The 19,283-nt window shown below is 33.9% G+C and overlaps 1 protein-coding gene across 3 annotated transcripts in view; it reads left to right on the plus strand.

Annotated features, from left to right (window-relative positions):
- The window catches only part of LOC149578362 (GPI transamidase subunit PIG-U), a 118,136-nt gene that overhangs the window by 25,206 nt on the left and 73,647 nt on the right, over positions 1–19,283 (plus strand). For 2 of the 3 annotated variants that reach the window (XR_016364361.1, XM_089828489.1), the window contains exons 3-5: positions 18,550–18,610; positions 18,729–18,761; positions 19,128–19,252. Coding sequence is in view for 2 of the 3 variants with exons in the window: in XM_089828489.1 (XP_089684615.1) it covers positions 18,550–18,610; positions 18,729–18,761; positions 19,128–19,252 (219 nt within the window). In the remaining variant the exon portion in view is untranslated. Of the gene's footprint in view, positions 1–18,539; positions 18,611–18,728; positions 18,762–19,127; positions 19,253–19,283 lie in introns of all 3 variants that reach the window. The other variant, XM_089828497.1, reaches the window with a different exon arrangement.

Genomic DNA, 19,283 nt, shown 5'->3' on the forward strand with positions numbered 1-19,283 from the left:
GATATCAAAATAGATATGACAAAAACATGAACTGATAGAATTGCATTTGAATATGCATGAACAGCTCAATAATTAAGCTCTGTTACAACAACCACCAGTAGATCTGCATGATGAACTCTTATCTATATGCAACTGTTTGATCCACTGCAATCGGTATGTAATCCTCTTGCTTCAATTATCTGCTTCAAATATTTCTGCTCACATGCTTCACTGCTACAAATTCGCAGTATGTTCCACACATATGCACTCACCTCTCGGGCACAAAATATCTCCTTTTTTTTTAATATAGGTATCCGCTCATACAAATTTTCGCCTACAAACGTGTGTGATGGCCCCAAAGCAAAAGATAATGCAATCACATTTAATGCAATAAAGTGATCCCAAATCTAGGGCACACTTAAGAACACTTATCAACACACTACAAAATGATCCACAATTAGGTTGTACTTAAGATATTACAATGCATATTACATTTTCTGAGAACATTGGAACACCGCAACCAAGTTCAAAAGATGAACTATGAAATCAATGAAACCATTGATAAAACCTTTCCAGAATACAATGTAGATGATAAACCAAAATCATCTGATGAACTGCACCACTGTTCAGATATGAGAAATACGCGGAGAAACATTGTAGCCCAAGATCAGGAACCAATAGAACATTTCATGTAATATTGAAACACTGAAAGCATACAAGTGTACAGAAACATATGACTCACAAGTAGAGCGATGTACTCTGTAAAAACCCCTTCTGGCCTTATTTGTTGATTGAAAATGAGAGATATTTTGGACTTTGTGTTTCTCTTTCTGAGTTTTTATATTTTTTGAAATAAGAATTGCAATCATTAAAAAAAACAATCTCAGACTATTAAATCATACCAACTGATGTTGAAATTCAAAATGATTATTTTATCAATTGCATAAAATACTGGAAATCAAAAGGCAACACTTAGAACCTGATTGTAATGGCAATTAGTCTTTCAAGCTGATTGGCAATTCCCAATCCAGATTTTCGATCTGACCTCCCAATGGACATAAAACAATTTTTGTAAGAAATATTCAGTCACCTTTTACCCATGTTAATGGCAGATTATGCAATACTATTCCTTGAAGTCAAATCGCAGGTGAGAATACTTCGATGCTAGACAGTAGTTGCACACGTACTTACCAGTATGCAGATCACAGGTACAAGGTTAAGGACGTCTAGCTTGCAAAGTCACCTGCGGCTGATAGGGCAGACCCCACACAACTTGTAATTAAATGCAGATCAAATGTATAATGTCGTCCAGTCCAAGGAGAATGGAAATGGCCCAGAACTAACCAAACTTGCACACAAAACAGAAAATGCTGCCTTCCTGATATAATTCGGCAGTCTATAATGCCACATCAAATTGCTATATTGCAAAACACAATATGATACAATGAATTCAGATGAATCTCTTCACAATCTTCAGGCAATCTTCAGCAAACGAACTCTCATAAAATCAGATAATTACCACTGAACAGACTCCTCCTTTAGACACAATAAAACAGTAAAGAGTGATGGCCAATTGCTATACAACAATAGCAATTTGCAATATAATTCTTTAGAACAACTTTCAGCTTCAGACCCCAATAATTCCAGAATTCAAATCCCCACCCAAATTTTAAGATAATAATAAAATAACACAAATGATATCTCCCAGCCACAGATAAATACAGTAAGGAGATCCAACCAATGACCAAATAAATTTACTTCAGCAGTGATTTCAGATAATCTTCAAGAAGGGAATTCACAATACCTCAGCTGTAAATTACCCAACACTTCTTAGCATCAAAACCCTTATATACTTCAACAAGGGCACAAAAAATCAGAACTCAGGAAAGGCCACAAAGGCAACAAAAGAAAATAAATATCTAAACATGCTTTTCCCAATGAAATGAGCTTTCATTTATAACCTTTCGTTGGCCAAAGTTTCCTAAAAAAAGAACTCAACACGAGAAAATTTCCAACATGCTTTTTAGAAATATCTCTTAAAGTCATTTTAATAATAATATAAACATTATTATAATCATGCAACTTAATAATAAATAAATAAAAGCTCATAAAATCTATAACCATGTTTATTGTAGGTGACGACCAACTACCAAAGCCACCCATTGCATTGCCAAAAATAGACCTACTAAAAATAGTAAGTCCACAGCTGGGACTCCCAAAACACCCTGTCATCTCACGAGGGCCGCTATGATGAGCTAACTGCATCAACTATGTAGTCTTGCCAAAATCGGGGACATTACATACCCTTGCCATGGAACACCAAATTGTTCATACCGAACCTGTTCTGTGCATAACTGACAACCAAAAAGTATGTATCCAAAATCACCAATAATCAACCAACACTACTAGAGTGTCGGTATAAAAGTTTTGACATTAATAACAATCAAGGTTAGCAACGACTCAATAAGTTTAACAACCTCTACCTCGAGATAGTAATGCAAAAGTCCCAAATCTGTCATATCAAATGACTGATAGAAATTCTATTTGATCAGTTCAATCAAAAGTGTTGCACTACGAATAATGATTAAGTTAGTAACATAGATGACAATAGAAGGATTTCACTATTAGTGGTTTTGATTAACGTACAAGTTGGGATCTGAAGGGCTCCTCTAAAAGCCTTGCTCAACCAGATATTTGTGTTAGTGAAATAGGATCTGTAACTTGTAATAGCACTTGTGGAATTTTTATGTGTTTTCCAAGTTACCATATGAATGAATATATATGTGAAATAAAGAGGCATGTCTCTTGAAGAGACATGTCTCTTTAACATAATAACTTACATTAGTTATAGTTATAACACAAGTAATATACCCTCAATATATTATAATTGTTATATAACAATATATATATATATATATATATATATATATATATATATATATATATATATATATTATCCCATATATAATATTTGTCATATATTATATATCTCATATATATAATATAATTTATCCGACAGAATTATAACATAACACTCCCTCTTAATGAAAAAGGATAAAACACATAGATATTACACCATAGGTAATATTTCAAAAATAACACATATAGGAAATCTTTGATTAGAAGATTTCTAGAATATGATATCATGTAAATATTGGCCTATCAGAATATCAACATATGATTTTCACCAATTACTATTTGATATCATATTTGGTAACATGAGCATTGGCCTATCAGAACATCAATCAAATGGTATTCACCAAATATTCTGAGTAATGGCCTATCAGAACATCAACTAAATGATATCCACCAAGTACTCAATGTGGTAATGGCCTACCAGAATATCAAGGCAAGATATACACCAAGTACCGAAAATATATCTATACAAGCAACTTGTAGATAATCAAATTAATGATATCAACTGCCTAGTTGTTGATTTATAAGATAAAGTCTTTACATGAAACAATTTTGCAAAAATGAATCATGTTACAAGTTATTGTAAAGACGTCACTTTACAACAACTTCTCCTAATACAAGTGATAATCATTTAGAAGTCGTCACTTCTTCATGATGTACACAAGGGACAGGCTCATACATGTATGACATCAAAAGGTTCGCATGAAGTCTCCACGAATACTATCATGTGGTGTTGTCACAACATTCACCATAAAACATATCAGAGAATAAGGTTTCTCCCTTTTAGTTTGATATCAACTTTTATGACCTCTCAACACAAGGTTCTCTTCGATGAAGTATCAGACTTCCTCTGAATCTGTTATCATCCTTCTAACCTCTTGGTAGCAAGTCATGTCATGCTTCCCTAGTTCAATGGGTACCCTAATAGCATAAGGCCTTCCAGCCTACATACATGAGACTTTATCCCATGAATCATAGTCCTTTAGCTGTTATAGTTTCTGACTAGTGTTGAATCGATCAACAAGGTCTACTCCTTCTGAACCAAGATCATCAAAAGTTTGATTGAAGCATTTTTATTTTCTGCTCCCTCTCTTTCTCCAAGGTTACCCCTAATGAACTGTTAGACTCCATCTCATAATCATAATCATCAAGGATATTTTCTTCAAGAGCCTCACATTATTCAACATAATCATTAGATGATTAATGAATCACAACTTCTTTGGAGCTACTATCAAAAGATTGGGATCTACACAATATTTCGTAGCATGCAAAGTACCAACCTCTTTTTTTTCTTTTCTTCCAAAAGAACATCCCTAGACGTCCTTGATGGTTTCTCCTCTCTGGCATCTCCCCTTTAAGGATTGTTTAGACTGGGAATGAAACATTTTTATTATTTCCCCCCATAATGTAAAATTCCCACTCTTATATCATCGAACAATTTCGCATCACATCATATACAACAAACTTCTTTATGTTCATCATTACAAGAGCATCATAAAAAAAATAACTCTTATATGCTTGGATATAATTAAAAGATTGACTACGATATGCACAAATAAAATTAGTATTCAATACTTATCTCAAGATGTTCATTAACATCCTTGCAATCTGCTTCTCAATTTCAATCATGAATCTCTTGTTCTCTTTTAATTTAACACTTCACACACATCCCGTTTTATCACAATGTCTATACAGACATAAATAGCTGCTAATAGTGTTAATTTTCCCTGCAACTTTAAGCCATCACCCTCTAGTTCGCAGGTTGAGTATCCTTAATATCCTTTAGAGGTAGCATCTTTAGAAATGGTTCATCTTCATGAAGAATTTGATTACTCATACTTTAGCTTCTCATAGAGACTTTATTTAAGATTAATTCAGGATATTGGATGTAATCCCCACATGAATTTATAAAGTGAATTACAGCAGGAGGAGACATCGAACAAGGCAGATTTAAAGAAGAAACAAACAAAATGTTGACGGATTTAAACAATGCCTCTGAAGCTAATTAATTGGGTTTCAGATCCGCTCTGATCTTCTCTGTCCGTTTCTCTCAGTCAGCCCTGCTGTCCATAAATATGTATATATATACACAATAACTTCTTTATATAAATATAAATATCTAGTGGTGAATCCTTCATATCTTTGAAGATGTATTCAATGTCCTTTATACTATCTTCCTAACTCTTCCTTTATTGTCATGCTTATGGTGGGTCCACCTTTACTGATGTGGCATGTGAATTATTATGATATATATCTCTTTTGAGGTTTTCTTCATTGATTCCTTTTGACTTATATTTATTTGATCGCTGCTATCCAAACCGACTACATATTTGTCCTTGTGTTCCACCGTAGCAGTATTGTCTTTCATTTTATCCACCTTTCAAAGTTAATGGCTCCACCATTACCGATGCAGCAATAAGCTTCCCTCACAATTATAGATATTGTGGCTGAGATTACTCTAGTCAGACTTAAAATTCCAGAGATTGAGATTCTTACATCCTCCATTGAGACTTCTGTGCAGCACCTAATGATATGACCCACGATGGGATTCATTTTACGTTCCTCAATGTCCCATACGGAGTTGGCATCCAGATCAACTATGTAAATTCCTCCTACACTGTACCATATTTGTATGCTTTCATATGAAAATGTTTTGCAAGAGTCATAGATTGTTGTTTCACTCTGATCGATTGTGTTTCCTCAATAACAAAATCACTTCTCTTGCGTACCCGACTACCCCAGAGTGTCTTGGCTCTGACCTCGCAATGTTTGCTATTGTTGTATACCAGATTAAAAACAAATTCCCTGTCCTTCATGCCCTGCAATGATCTGTCAACGAACCGCTAAAGACTATGATGAACATCTTCCTCAACTGGTTGACTTGACTGGTCTCTTTCCTGTATGCAAATAGAATTGCACATATTCATTTTACTGATGGCGGTGCATCCGCGAATCATTTCCTGACTTCTGATATACCAACAAACTTTACTCATGATATAGTATGTAATTCATGGCATATTAATTTGCATGGAACTGATGATTTTAATTTGTAAACCAACTATATAACTGGCCCAACAAAACCTTCGCGAGTCTACAAATGTTGAACCTCACGACACAAATTATAATCAGTCTTTCAATAGTGATTTGAACAGTATTTGCAATCATAAAATTATCATTGAGAGAAGATGATATCCAATTCTCAAATAACTCCACACTCAAATGCACAATAACCCCATTCATGTGAATTTACTGGTGAAAATAATTATTCCAGGATTGTAACCTGCTTTGATACCATGTTAGTGAAATAGGATCTGTAACTTGTAATAGCACTTGTGGAATTTTTATGTGTTTTCCAAGTTACCATATGAATGAATATATAAGTGAAATAAAGAGGCATGTCTCTTGAAGAGACATGTCTCTTTAACATATTAACTTACATTAGTTATAGTTATAACACAAGTAATATACCCTCAATATATTATAATTGTTATATATATATCACTCTTAATATAAGTTAATTATCCCATGTATAATATTTGTCATATATTATATATCTTATATATATACTATAATTTATCCGACAGAATTATAACATTAATAGTTTGCATACTTTGGGTGTTCTTCATCGACAACCTATAAACTACATCATGTTGATCTCTTCCTCCAAATCATCATTGAGGAAGGTACTCCTGAAGTCCAGTTGATGGACTATCCAACCACATCGTGCTGCAATGACCAAAACCAATTGGATGGTGCACATCTTTGTTGTAGGAGAAAGGTTTCATCATAATCAATGCTTTTTTCTACTAGAAGCCCTTAGCGACCAACAAAACTTTGTACTTATCAAGAGTTGCATCAACTTTATAGTTTATACTTCACTTTATAGATCCATTTGTAGCAAATAGGTTTCTTTGTTCTGAGCTCTTAGGTGGAAGATTCAATAGATTTTTTTTTTGAAGATTATGATACTGAGCTCCCATAGACTTTTCGCATTCAGGCATACCGTTGGCTTGTAAATAAGTCTAAGGCTCATAGACACTTTGAAGGTTTACCGTAAAAGCAAAATCAGCTATGTTCTTTTTGCTCTTGCCTCTAGAAGATTTACCCTTAACTAGCTCGTCATCTCAAACAACACCTATGTTCATTTCCCACCACTTAGGATAGAGAGTAGGAGCACCTTTGTTTGGATGAGGATGATCGACATGACTAGGGCTGCCTGAAACAATGTGATGAAAATTGTGGCAAAAGCTTGGAAAACATACGATAAATGTTGCATCAAAATTGTGTGCTTTTTGTAAAAATTGAACACAGAAAAATGGCATTTTTTTTACAAATTTTACGTTTGCACACCACAAAAATGCAAAACCCTAGTCTTGTGCACAAGAATGAGAAAATGGCATTGCAAATTTTAAAAAGGATGTGATATTGGCTGAATGAGGCATAAAACATTGGTAAAACCGTGTTAGAGAGTCATCATGATTCTTCAGACAAATTCAGAACCAATTCCAAATTAACTCTTCACATGTCACAAGATTCAAAAAGGTCATGATAGAGAGGAATACACATAGGTTTGGGCGAAAAAACACATAATATATTAAAAAACCCATGTGGAAATGCAAAAAAAAAGTCTTTTCAATTTTCAGATTGATATGCCAAAAACTCCTTGGCCTCGCACAATTTTTTGTAAAAAAATCATAAAAAAATTAAGTCCTTTGATACCATGAAATCATAATTGCTTAATTGAACTATGAAAACAAAGTTGTACAAATTAGGCAATTACAAGATGATGTTTCTAAAAGAAACAATTGTCAACAAAAGATTGAAGTAGAAACTATCTAAGATAATTGAATGACCATTAAATAATAATTAAATACTTATAATAACAAGTGCCACATAGTGTGTGTACTTGTGTTAATAGTGTTATATTGAAAATATTTGTTGTAATATTTTAAATATTAATTATTTTAAATATTATTATTTTGAAATTATATTATTTTATGTCAGTAATGCAATACTAAGTACATCTCTTAATCAATAAAAATGTATTAGTAATTAGAATATAATATAAACATTATTGTTAAATTATACTGTTTTCTTAAGAACTTAATCCTAGGAAGTCTTGGGCTTCACTTCTGTGAGCATCACCTAGATGCAATGACCGCTAAGTGTTCCATCCATTCTCATAAGAGATGGGTTCATGTGAACTACTTCTCATGAGACACGGATCAGCGAGTTTCTTTCAAAAAACTAAATAGTTGAATCTTGATAGCAATATCACAATTTAACTTGTGGTAATATCTCCTACTTATCAATTGATGAGCTTAAAGAGCTTTCTAATGAAATTTGTGAGAGATGTTTTCGTGTGAACCACTACTCATGAAACATGGGTCAATAAGTTTGGCTCAAAAAGTACACAGTTGAATCCCGGTAGCAATATCACAATTTCACTTGTGGAAAATAACTCGTAATTATCAATTGATGAGATTAAAGGGATTTCTAATGAATGGTTCATAAGGCACAACACTTGTTGAAGGTTTTGCAAATAGGATTGGAAGAAGAGTGGGTTTAACCATGGAGGAAATTTCATAGTTGAGCATGCTCAAATTGGAGTAGTACTGGGATGGGTGACCTCCCAGGAAGCCCTAGTGCTTCACCTTTGTGAGCATCACCTAGATGAAATGAGTGCTAAGTATTCAATCCATTCTCATGAAAGATGGGTTTGTGTAAACCACTACTCATGAAACATGGGTCAATGAGTTTGATTCAAAAAACTACACAGTTGACTCCTGATAGCAATATCACAATTTGACTTGTTGTGGAAAATATCTCCTATTTATCATGTGTTATTATAACTCTAGGTTTTTTCAACTAAATTAGGATTACGTTCTTGAAAACTTATCATAGTTTTCCTAAGAACGTAATCCTAATACTACTCTAGCTTGAGCATGCTTAACTATGAGTTTCCTCCATGGTTGAACTAACTTTGCTTGCAACCCCGTTTGCAAAACCCTCAACAAGTGTTGTGTCTTATGAACCGTTCATTATAAATCCCCTTAAGCTCATCAATTGATAAGTAAGAGAAATTTTCTGCAACAAGTCGAATTGTGATATTGGTATCAGGTTTCAATTGTGTAGTTTTCTGAGTCAAAGTCATTGACCCGTATTTCATGAACAATGGTTCACACAAACTTATCTCTCATGAGAATGAATGACAAACTTAGCACTCAGTACATCTAGTTGATGCTTACATAGTTGAAGCACCTGACTTCCTGAGAGGTCACCCATTTCAGTACTACTCCAACTTGAGTGCACCTAACTATAGAGTTTCCTCCATGGTTAAACCCACTCTACTTACAACCCCATTTGCAAAACTTTCAGCAAGTATTGTGCCCAATGAACAATTCATTAGAAAGCTCCATAAGCTAATCGATTGATAAGGAGATATTTTCCAGAACAATTCAAATTGTGATATTGTTACCAGGACTCAACTGTGTAGTTTTTAAGTCAAACGAATTGACCTGTGTCTCATTAGTAGTGGTTCACACAAACTCATCTCTCAAGAGAATGAATGGAACACTTACCACTCATTATATCTAGGTGAGTTGAAGCACCGACACTTCTTGATAGGTCACTCATCCCAATACTACTACAACTTGAGCACGCTTAACTACAAAGTTTCCGTCATCATTAAACCTACTCGTCTTACCTTCAACAAGTCTTGTGCCTTATGATCCATTCATTAGAAAGCTCCTTAAGCTCATCCATTGATAAGCAGGGTATATTCTCCACAACAAGTCAAATTGTGATATTGCTATTAAGATTCAACTATGTAGTTTTTCGAGTCAAAATCATTGACCTGGTTAGTGGTTAACACAAACCCACCTCTCATGAGAATGAATGGAACACTTAGCACTCATTGTGTATAGGTTATGTTCACCAAGGTGAAGCATCGAGACATTTTGGGAGGTCACCCATCCCAATGCTACTCTAGCTTGAGCACACTTAACTACTGAGTTTCCTCCATGGTTAATCTTGCTCTCCTTCCAACTCTATTTGCAAAACCTTCAACAAGTGTTGTGCCTTAGCCTTATGAACCCTTCATTAGAAAGTCCCTTAAGCTCATCAATTGATAAGTAGGAGATATTTTAAACAAGTCAAATTGTGATATTGCTAGCAAGATTCAATTGTGTAGTTTTTTTGAGTCAAACTCATTCACCCATGTTTCACAAGTAGTGGTTCACATAAACCCATCTCTCATGAGTTCCATTAGAAAACCCTTCAAGCTCATCAATTGATAAGTAGGAGATATTTTCCATAACGCGTCAAATTGTGTAATTTTTAAAATCAAACTCATTGAGCCATGTTTCATGAGTACTGGTTCACATGAATACAAACTTAGCACTCATTGCATCTAGTTAATGCTCACAAAGGTGAGGCATTGGGACTTCTTGGGAGGTCACCCATCCTAGTACTACTCCAACTTGAGCATGCTTTTTTACGGAGTTTGCTCCAAGGTTAAACTTTCTCTGCTTCCAATCCCCTTAAGCTCATCAATTGATAAATAAGAGATTTTTCACAAGAAGTCAAATTGTGATATTATATTAGGATTCAACAATGTAGTTTCTTGAGTCAAACTCATTGACTCATGTTTCATGAGTCACTTTCACACAAACTCATCTCTCATGGATGAGTTTGACTAAAAAATGAGAGTTGAATCCTGATAGTAACATCACAACTATAATAACAAAATTAATCTTAAACTTAATTATGAATTAGTAGTTAATGATATATTATTTTAATAATATTTATGTAATGCTAATTATTATTACAATATTAGATAGCTTCTATTTTCTCTCTCTTCCGTCTTTTTCTAATGGTCACACTTTTTGTAATGTTTCCATATTCTCTCTTTGTTCAATATAGAAACTTTCTTTTTCTCTTTTCAAATCTGTCCTTTGTTCAAGAACTCTACAAATTGTCTTAAGTTTTTTAATTTGACTAAGGTTTTCTTGAAAACTCTCGATTCTCGTGTCGGATTAACAATTTTTTTGAATATTATTGGTGGGTTTTTACAGGTCTCAACTGGGATATTCTTGCTTTTTTCTCGATGCATCATTTTCTATGACTCAATTTTTTAGCCAATGGAATTGAAATTTGACAGCAGTTCTATTTGGGTTTTTTGAGCTCTTGTTTGGGTGTCTTCAAATTTTTTGGGCCTTCTGTCAATCTCCTCGAAGTTCATGGCATTTCTCATTTTCACATTTTTTTGCATCGAAAAACGTGCCATGGCGTCTCTCACCAATCTTCTCTTTGAAGGCAATCAATGATTCAACGGAAAGAACTACAACGTTTGGAAGCAGAGAATGATGACGATCTTCAAGTACCATGCCTTGAGGCACTTGTTCAGGGTATCGAGACTCGTCCCACCACAATCAATGCTACTCAAGAGAAGTTTGATGAGCATAATTGTGAAGCGTTTATGCTTATTAAGCTTTCAGTCACCGATGATCAGCTGCTTCAAGTGTCATCTGGCAAGATAGCTGCAAAGATTTGGACAACACCTAAGGATCTCCATGAGATATCAGATAAAGAAGAGCCTTCTTTATGAAGAAATAACTAATCTCTATAATAATGGATGAGCAAATGTCCTTATAGGAGCATCTTCTAATGATTAAAGAAATCAGTGTTCAGCTTGAGGCCGTTGGCCGTACAATGGAGGAAGAGGATACAGTGGTCATTACTTTGAAAAGTCTACCATCATCCTATGAGCACTTTATTGAGACACTTAACATTACTGCAACTAATATGACCTCAAATTTCCAGATTTGTGCACCAAACTTCTTTAGTAGAATCGTTGGAAACAACAGTGCTCCTTCATCCTCTGAACAAGCATTTTCAGCCCACTTTAACAAGGTTAAAGGCCCATCTCAGTCATCTGCTTAGTCTCAGAGTAGCTCCAAGAAGAAGCAATACTGGTGCAACTATTGCCACAAATTTGGTCATGTGATCCAAGAATGCAGGACTCACATTGCTTCTAACCAACGGAAGTAGGGAGGGTCTTAACCAAAGGGCAACATTGCTTAACATGTAGACCTCTTTGATCAACTCGAGGTTGCCTTTTATGCTTTTTGAGGACATGCAAATTTCTATTTTTTGAAAATAGATTAACCATTAAGGGAGGGTATTTTTTTTTGGATCAATAAGAGGTTGAAGCCAAGATTTATTATTATTAATATGTGTTGTTATTAATTATTATTATTAAGCTCTATTATTATAATGTGTTAAACTCAAGTAGATTCGAACCCAAGACCTCCCAGATGAGAGGCTCACAAGTTACTGTTGTGTTGTAGGCTCTTGCCTAACCATTAAGGGAGGGTATTACGATATTAGATAGTTTCTATTTTCTCTCTCTTCTGTCTTTTTCTATTGGTTACTCTTCGTAATGTTTCCATATTCTCTCTCTGTTCAATATGGAAACTTTCTCTTTCTCTCTTCAAAATGTTTCTATTTCTCTCTTTGTTCGTTATAGAAACATTCTTGTGTAAACTTGTATATATAGATCATTTATGATCTTTGTTTAATAACACATTCATTATTTTACCATAATAATTATGAGCTGATCTTATAATTTTCTTTTCTTTTCTTGGTAATAGATTTTTAGTTTTATTAATAAAATGAAGAGCTTTTACAATAATTTTTTCCAGTGCTGGAATCCAAAATACCACAAGACTAGCCACCAAACCACCCTTTACAACTTCAAAAATTACACATAGTATTTTCAGGAAAACCCTACCAACACCCACATTTGTCAAAAATAGTAGAGATTGCAATTTGTTCTTCGCAACCAATTTGCAAGGTGTATGCCCAAAACCCATAGATCGCCCACATTACATTTTCATTACATAATATTAGTAAGAAAATTTGACAAAAATTGTCAACACAAATTGTTGCGCTTCTTCAAATCTGCATTGAACCTTCCAACAACTTCTTGACAATGCCAAACCACCAGCCTTGCTATCCTTGGAACAATTTCTTGACAAAACCAAATTGCAGGTCAATGGCCAACCACCTTTGAAACAAACCAAAAGAACGATCATTTTGGGACCATTCACGGTCCAGTGCATAAGTAACAACCAAAGCATAATTACAAAATTCACAGCACAAGAAATTTGGCATTCTATGCCCATCGAGAAGTACAAGATGATCATTCCCAACCCAATTTAAATAAGAGCTAGAATAAGAAACATGTACCCAAAAACTCCAAAACGAGCATGCAAAAGAACCCCAAATTAGAAGAAGAAAGAGAAGTAGGGTGCCATTGGAGATTGTCGACCATCCATTAGTGCTAACTTGGTGCCACAACTCCACCAACTCGTTTACGAAACAGAGCATTGATTCTTTCTTTTGGAAAATCCTCGTCATCATTACTCGCCTTCTTCTGTTGTTTGAGTTTCTCCTGGAGTTTGGCTTCATCCTCGACAGTCCACCTGACATTGCGTTTCATTCTTTCAATGTCTTCATCAAGGAAATGGACCATGACCACCAATTTCATAGCAAACCAACCTTTCCTAGCACCTCTAATCCTTTTGTTTCTGAACATTTCAGAAAAATGACACACAAAGGGCGTGTACTTGGTGCTCCCAATTTTCGGAGGGCCACATTGTTTATCTCCCAAATTAATTCTTAGTCTAGGAATATATTTTGCCAAAATCTCCTCAAAATCTTCTAGTACCTCTTGGGGAACAATTGTTTCCATAATCAGCTTGATGACGACTTTATCTTTGCCAAGATGCAATGCCCAAGCCTTAATCATAGAGTAATTGTCAGTGTTGGTCCTGTGGCAGTTCATAGCCTGGTGGAACTTTTCCCCTGGTAAAATTGAGATGCTCTCTGTGAGCTTGTTATCCACGAAGGTAAACATTTTGTCCAACCTTAATTTCTTGCTATGCCCATAATATGGGTTTTGTTGCTTGGTGCAAGTGAGAATGAAGGAGGTTTCCATCTCTTCCACTTGTAGAGAACTTCAAAGATGAAAATGAAATGGCCAAAAAAGAACTCTCACTAAATTTTGTTCTTGAAGGCACACAAACCAAACATTCCCCATAATAATCAATTAGATTGTCAGTGGTTTACTTGGCAATCACAACAAACATGACATTGTACTCCCATCACGTCTTTGTCATGATCTCCATGTTACATTAATTGGTTGCTATTGTTTGTGTCCAAAAAGGAGTTTTAGTTATTATGGAGGATTTCCCACATCCATCCTAAAGTTTTGGAAATCCTCGAGTACGATTTCATGTATGTTGAGAGATAAGGTCTAGTTTGATAGTGTGTCAGCTTTTTTTGCCTTGCCTTTTTACATGTGTTAATTTGAAATCCTCTAAAGAGGTTAATTCTGCTGTAATTCGGTTAATGTAATTCTGCAGGTGTCAAACATACATGTCATCTTTGAAAATTGCATTAACAATGATTTGTGAATCTCCTTCCACATGTAGTTTTCTGACACCTCGAGTACGATTTCATGTATGTTGAGAGATAAGGTCTAGTTTGATAGTGTGTCAGCTTTTTTTGCCTTGCCTTTTTACATGTGTTAATTTGAAATCCTCTAGAGAGGTTAATTCTGCTGTAATTCGGTTAATGTAATTCTGCAGGTGTCAAACATACATGTCATCTTTGAAAATTGCATTAACAATGATTTGTGAATCTCCTTCCACATGTAGTTTTCTGGCACCTAGCTTCTTAGTTGCTCATATTGCTAGTAAAGCCACTTTTTCTTTAGTGACATTGTTAGTTCAATCCTATAAGCATTTCCTGCCACAAGCAATAAGATCACCATTGGAATCTTGAATAATAAAGCTTGCGCTTGAAGGTCCAAGGTTACCTTTTGAAGCACCATTGAAATTACATTTCCACCACCCTTAAGGTTTTTCCCAAACAACATCAATAAGCACACCAACAAATGGATTAACCCATCACTGCCCATTCACGAGCCTAAAAGGGTTTGTGGTGACCAAGTGAGATTCAAATAGCAGTTGATGTGTAGCACTGGGATCATTAGCCTAATACTATGCCTCATGACTCGCCTTCACACCAACTCGGCTACACATTTGATCTTAATAGATTTTTTAATAATTGTAAATTGTATAATATAAATATTGGAATGGAAATAAGCATTTTTTTGTCTAAACAAAAATATTTAAATATCTGATTAAGAGTTCTTAAGTTATTTTGTTGATATTTAAGTGACTAAAAGGAAGATTATGCTTTTAAAAATGCATAAAGAAATATAATGATATCACAAACAAATTGCAAAAAATTATAATTTTAAAGAATGCTTATAATAATTGGGTTTTTTAATAGGTCAATATTTTTTAGTTTGATTTAAATAGTGTGAAATTTTTCTATTTATATAGAAAAATCACTTTATTTACCATTTTCTAAATAAAAATTGGAAAATGAGTATTTAAAATGGACATTTATATTTTAAATATAAAGAGATAAAAAGAGAAAAAATTTAACCCTAAAAATCTGCTCCTATGACACCACATTTTAAAAACCTATAAGAGTTGTATATAAATAACTTATACAATATATTAAATTTGAAAATATGTATATCTGAACTTATAAAAGTCAAATAATTTTGAAGCAAAAATAATAATCACTTTTCGTTGGTACAAACCAATTGATTAATTTGGTTTCAATGAATGCAATAGTATTGCTTATGACAAATACTAACAAGGAAGTGTGAAAAATATGTGATACATCAACATATATATGAACGAGGCATGATGAATGAATTACAAGATGTGTATATATATGAATGGATATATTATATATATGAATGCATGTAATTCATTGTGTATATAATTATTGTGCATATATGTCCTCCTTTTCCACTGCACCATACCAAGCTTTACTGTATATATGATATAACAAAATTTTAAACCTTACAATCCAATCAAGGTTTTTCTGTCAACAGTTGTAATTGACAATGTTTACAAAAGCCTCAAGTGAAAACAAGTTGAAGATAATAATTGAAATAGAAAACAATAATTGCTTAGTACTTCCTCTTTAATTAGGATTTATTGACAAGAGAATAAGTGAATATTATGAAAAATATAGGCATGAAAGACGAAGTTGTTCGTTAAGAGTTAGCTAGAAATAGGAAGTTAATGAAATATGCTACATCATTAGGGAGATTCACACTATTTCCAAGATTGATTTGGGATATTGGAGTCTTTACAAGGGATTTATCAAGTGAAGAAGAAATCCTCAAAGTACTCTAATTTATGATTGCTTGAGGACAAGTGATCTTGGGGAGGGAGGATTGTAACGTATCCTTTTTGAAACATTATTTAGTAATAAAAAAAATAAAAAATAAAATAAATAAATAAAGAAATAAAAAAAATAGAATTATAAAATATTAAATGGGAACTTTTAAAGTTTGTTGAATGGTCAAAGGGCTTGGAATAATAGTTCTGAAAACCCTACAAGACAGAATAATAATTTTAAGGACAAAAATGGTAAAACCTTAAATACTCTGGGAAGTTATGGATGAAAACCCTTTGATATTGCCATTGCTAAGGATGAAAACCTCTAATTACCAGGTTTATAAGTATTTTGAAAGAATTCAAGGTATGATAGATTTTAAGAATCATCTGACATATTTATTTGAATATTATAATAAATTCTTTATTTTGATAACCTAGTACCATTTTGTATAGAGATTATTGGTGGAACTTTTGAAGACAAAAATCAGAAAAATTCCAAAAAAAGGGAATTATAAAGGGTGTTCCATGGCTTTTGAGAGTCAACGACTCAAAGTAAAGAACTTGGTGAAAGGTCTGCATATGAGATAGAAATGTCAGGTATAGTCTATATAGTCAAACAGCAAGACAATCATGAGAGTCTAAAATATTCTTTTGGATCAACAATTGAGGAGCTACAAAAATGGGTTCCAAGATGCCAAGTTCTGACTTTGAAATTAGCTACAAAAAATGCAAGAAGAATATTGACAGATAATGCTCTTTCTTGATAGGGAAAATACGTTGCAACAATCTGCACCATTTCTTATTGCTACCTAAATAACTAGAATTTGCATAAGAAGAGTGACAACATATCTTTTGACGAAGAAACTCATGTAACAACTCAATAGGACCCATCTAGATAAGAATATTTGGAAAGGATACTCCTTGGTACAAATATAGGCTTGTTTAATGCAAAAAATGTTGAAAGCTAGCCTATTGTCTCAAATGCATGACTCACCAATAGGAAGACATTCAGGTTTTCTAAGGACCTATTCGGAAGGTCATAAGAGGGATGGAAAAACAATTGTAATATTTGATATTTGAACAAAATAAAGGTGAAACACTAAAGATTGCGGTCCTCTTACAAGCATTAGGCATACTAGCACAATGGTGGGAGGAAATATTGACGGAGTTCATCACCAGGTTGGCAAACTCAGGTAACCTGATATGGTTTTGGCAGTTGTGCATAAACTCACTAGGTACACATTTCTATGGGCACTCTTACCCAAATCAAGTTAATCATATGGCAGAGTATTGTGGAAAATATTCAAAATCTCCATGATATTCCCAAAATCATAATGAGTGATTGTGCTTCTATCTCATTGGCATCTTTTGGATTCGTATTTCCACTTTCCAGCATGGGGCACAAATAGCACATAACTAATGTTACAATCCACAATCACAAATACTATGAATAAATCTTGGAAGGATATCCATGTTACTTTGCTTCTAAGAAACAGGTTCAATGGTCAAGTAGCTTTCATTTGTTAAAGTGGTGGTATAAATCATCATTTCACACATTTACAAAGATGATTCCGTTTGAGGCTCTTTATGGTTATGGTCCCACCATACGCTACTTATGTATGGGCTCATCTCAAAGCTTGTGAGGTAAAGGATCATATTTAATGTCAACAAGAAATACTTCAGATTCCTTAAAAAAATTAATTGTGGCTCAAACTAGGATGAAACAAGAAGTAGATCAACACTAGAATGAGAGACAGTTTGAGAAGGGAGATTGGGTATTCCTTTGCTTGCAACTTTACAAGAAAATGTCACTTAAGTGGCATAAGAACACCAAACTCATGGCCAAATTTAATGTTCCCTATAAGGCTCTCTATCAGATTGACAATTTAGCTTATAAGTTGGATCTCCATGAATGCTTACCTAAGTAGTGGGACTGATATCTCGATATCCTTCTGAAAATTGAAGTAGAGCAATTGGTTGATGATGCAATGAATTCCTCTAGTATATTGCTTGAAATCTCTGCTATTACAGTCTGATTGAGCCAATGATTACAAAGCAACGTTCTCATTTTCCCATATAAATAAATTAATAAATCATTAAATGTTGTTGGATATTGCCAGATAACATTTGACTTAAACCTTTAGACAGTTAACCTGTTTTAATAACTTTTAATTTATTATAGACAATAAAAGCTGCATCTTTTTACCTCGTCTTCTAAAATTCAGTAAAATTGCTGCTATTTTATTGTATTGTCAAGCATTATTTATAACTTTCTTTATGCAGTTGTAATGTGATTTTTTCCCTTGAATTTGACTGTTCGTTTAAATAAAAGAAGATATGGATTGTCAACTTCAAGCATGTTGTCATTAGCTTTGTGCAGGTTCTATGTATCATGGATCACCTTTACTCCTTCAGATTCTGGGACCATTAACAGTCAGCACGTGAGTATATATATATATATATATATTTCCCCTATGTTTTCATAGCGAGGGCTTGTAAATTTGACTGTGAAGTTCATTGGATAAATTTTGACATGCATTAACTTTTTGGTGGGTACAGAACAGGAGGGCAAACAAAGGAGCTTCTCTGCAGGCATTTACTCTTTCACATTTCTTTGTCATACAGATCCTTAGCTATAGTTGTATAAAGTATAGGCATTCTACCATCCCAAATAAACTATAACAAGTTAGTCACATCATAAACATTCTACAATCCCAAATAACATATAATTCTATGATTACATCTTGCTAGGTAAATATCTCCACTTTCTTACATCAATAAACGGAATTTTAGGGAAGGGCTAGGCCAATGAACCATAGAACTGAATTATTTATTTATTATGAGTTTGAAAGCTTAATTGAATTTTAGTGTATAATTTGGTAGGCATATGACATTTTCTTGTTGGCATTGTTCATATTTCAATTATTACATCAGTGGTATTAACTGGTTAGGATGCAGTCTTATTTTTGTTTTTGCAGATCTTTTGGGTGCACTGCTATTGCGTCGTATTGGATATATTCTTCAGTCAACACGTATGAGAAGCACAATGGCATTGAATTTATCAAAATCTGTCCAAATGCAAGGTAAGTTGCTCTGAAAATTGAAAATTGAGAT

Source organism: Cupressus sempervirens, chromosome 1 (genome assembly GCF_028749045.1).
Source record: "Cupressus sempervirens isolate cs-2001-9-10 chromosome 1, ASM2874904v1, whole genome shotgun sequence".
Lineage (NCBI taxonomy): Eukaryota > Viridiplantae > Streptophyta > Pinopsida > Cupressales > Cupressaceae > Cupressus > Cupressus sempervirens.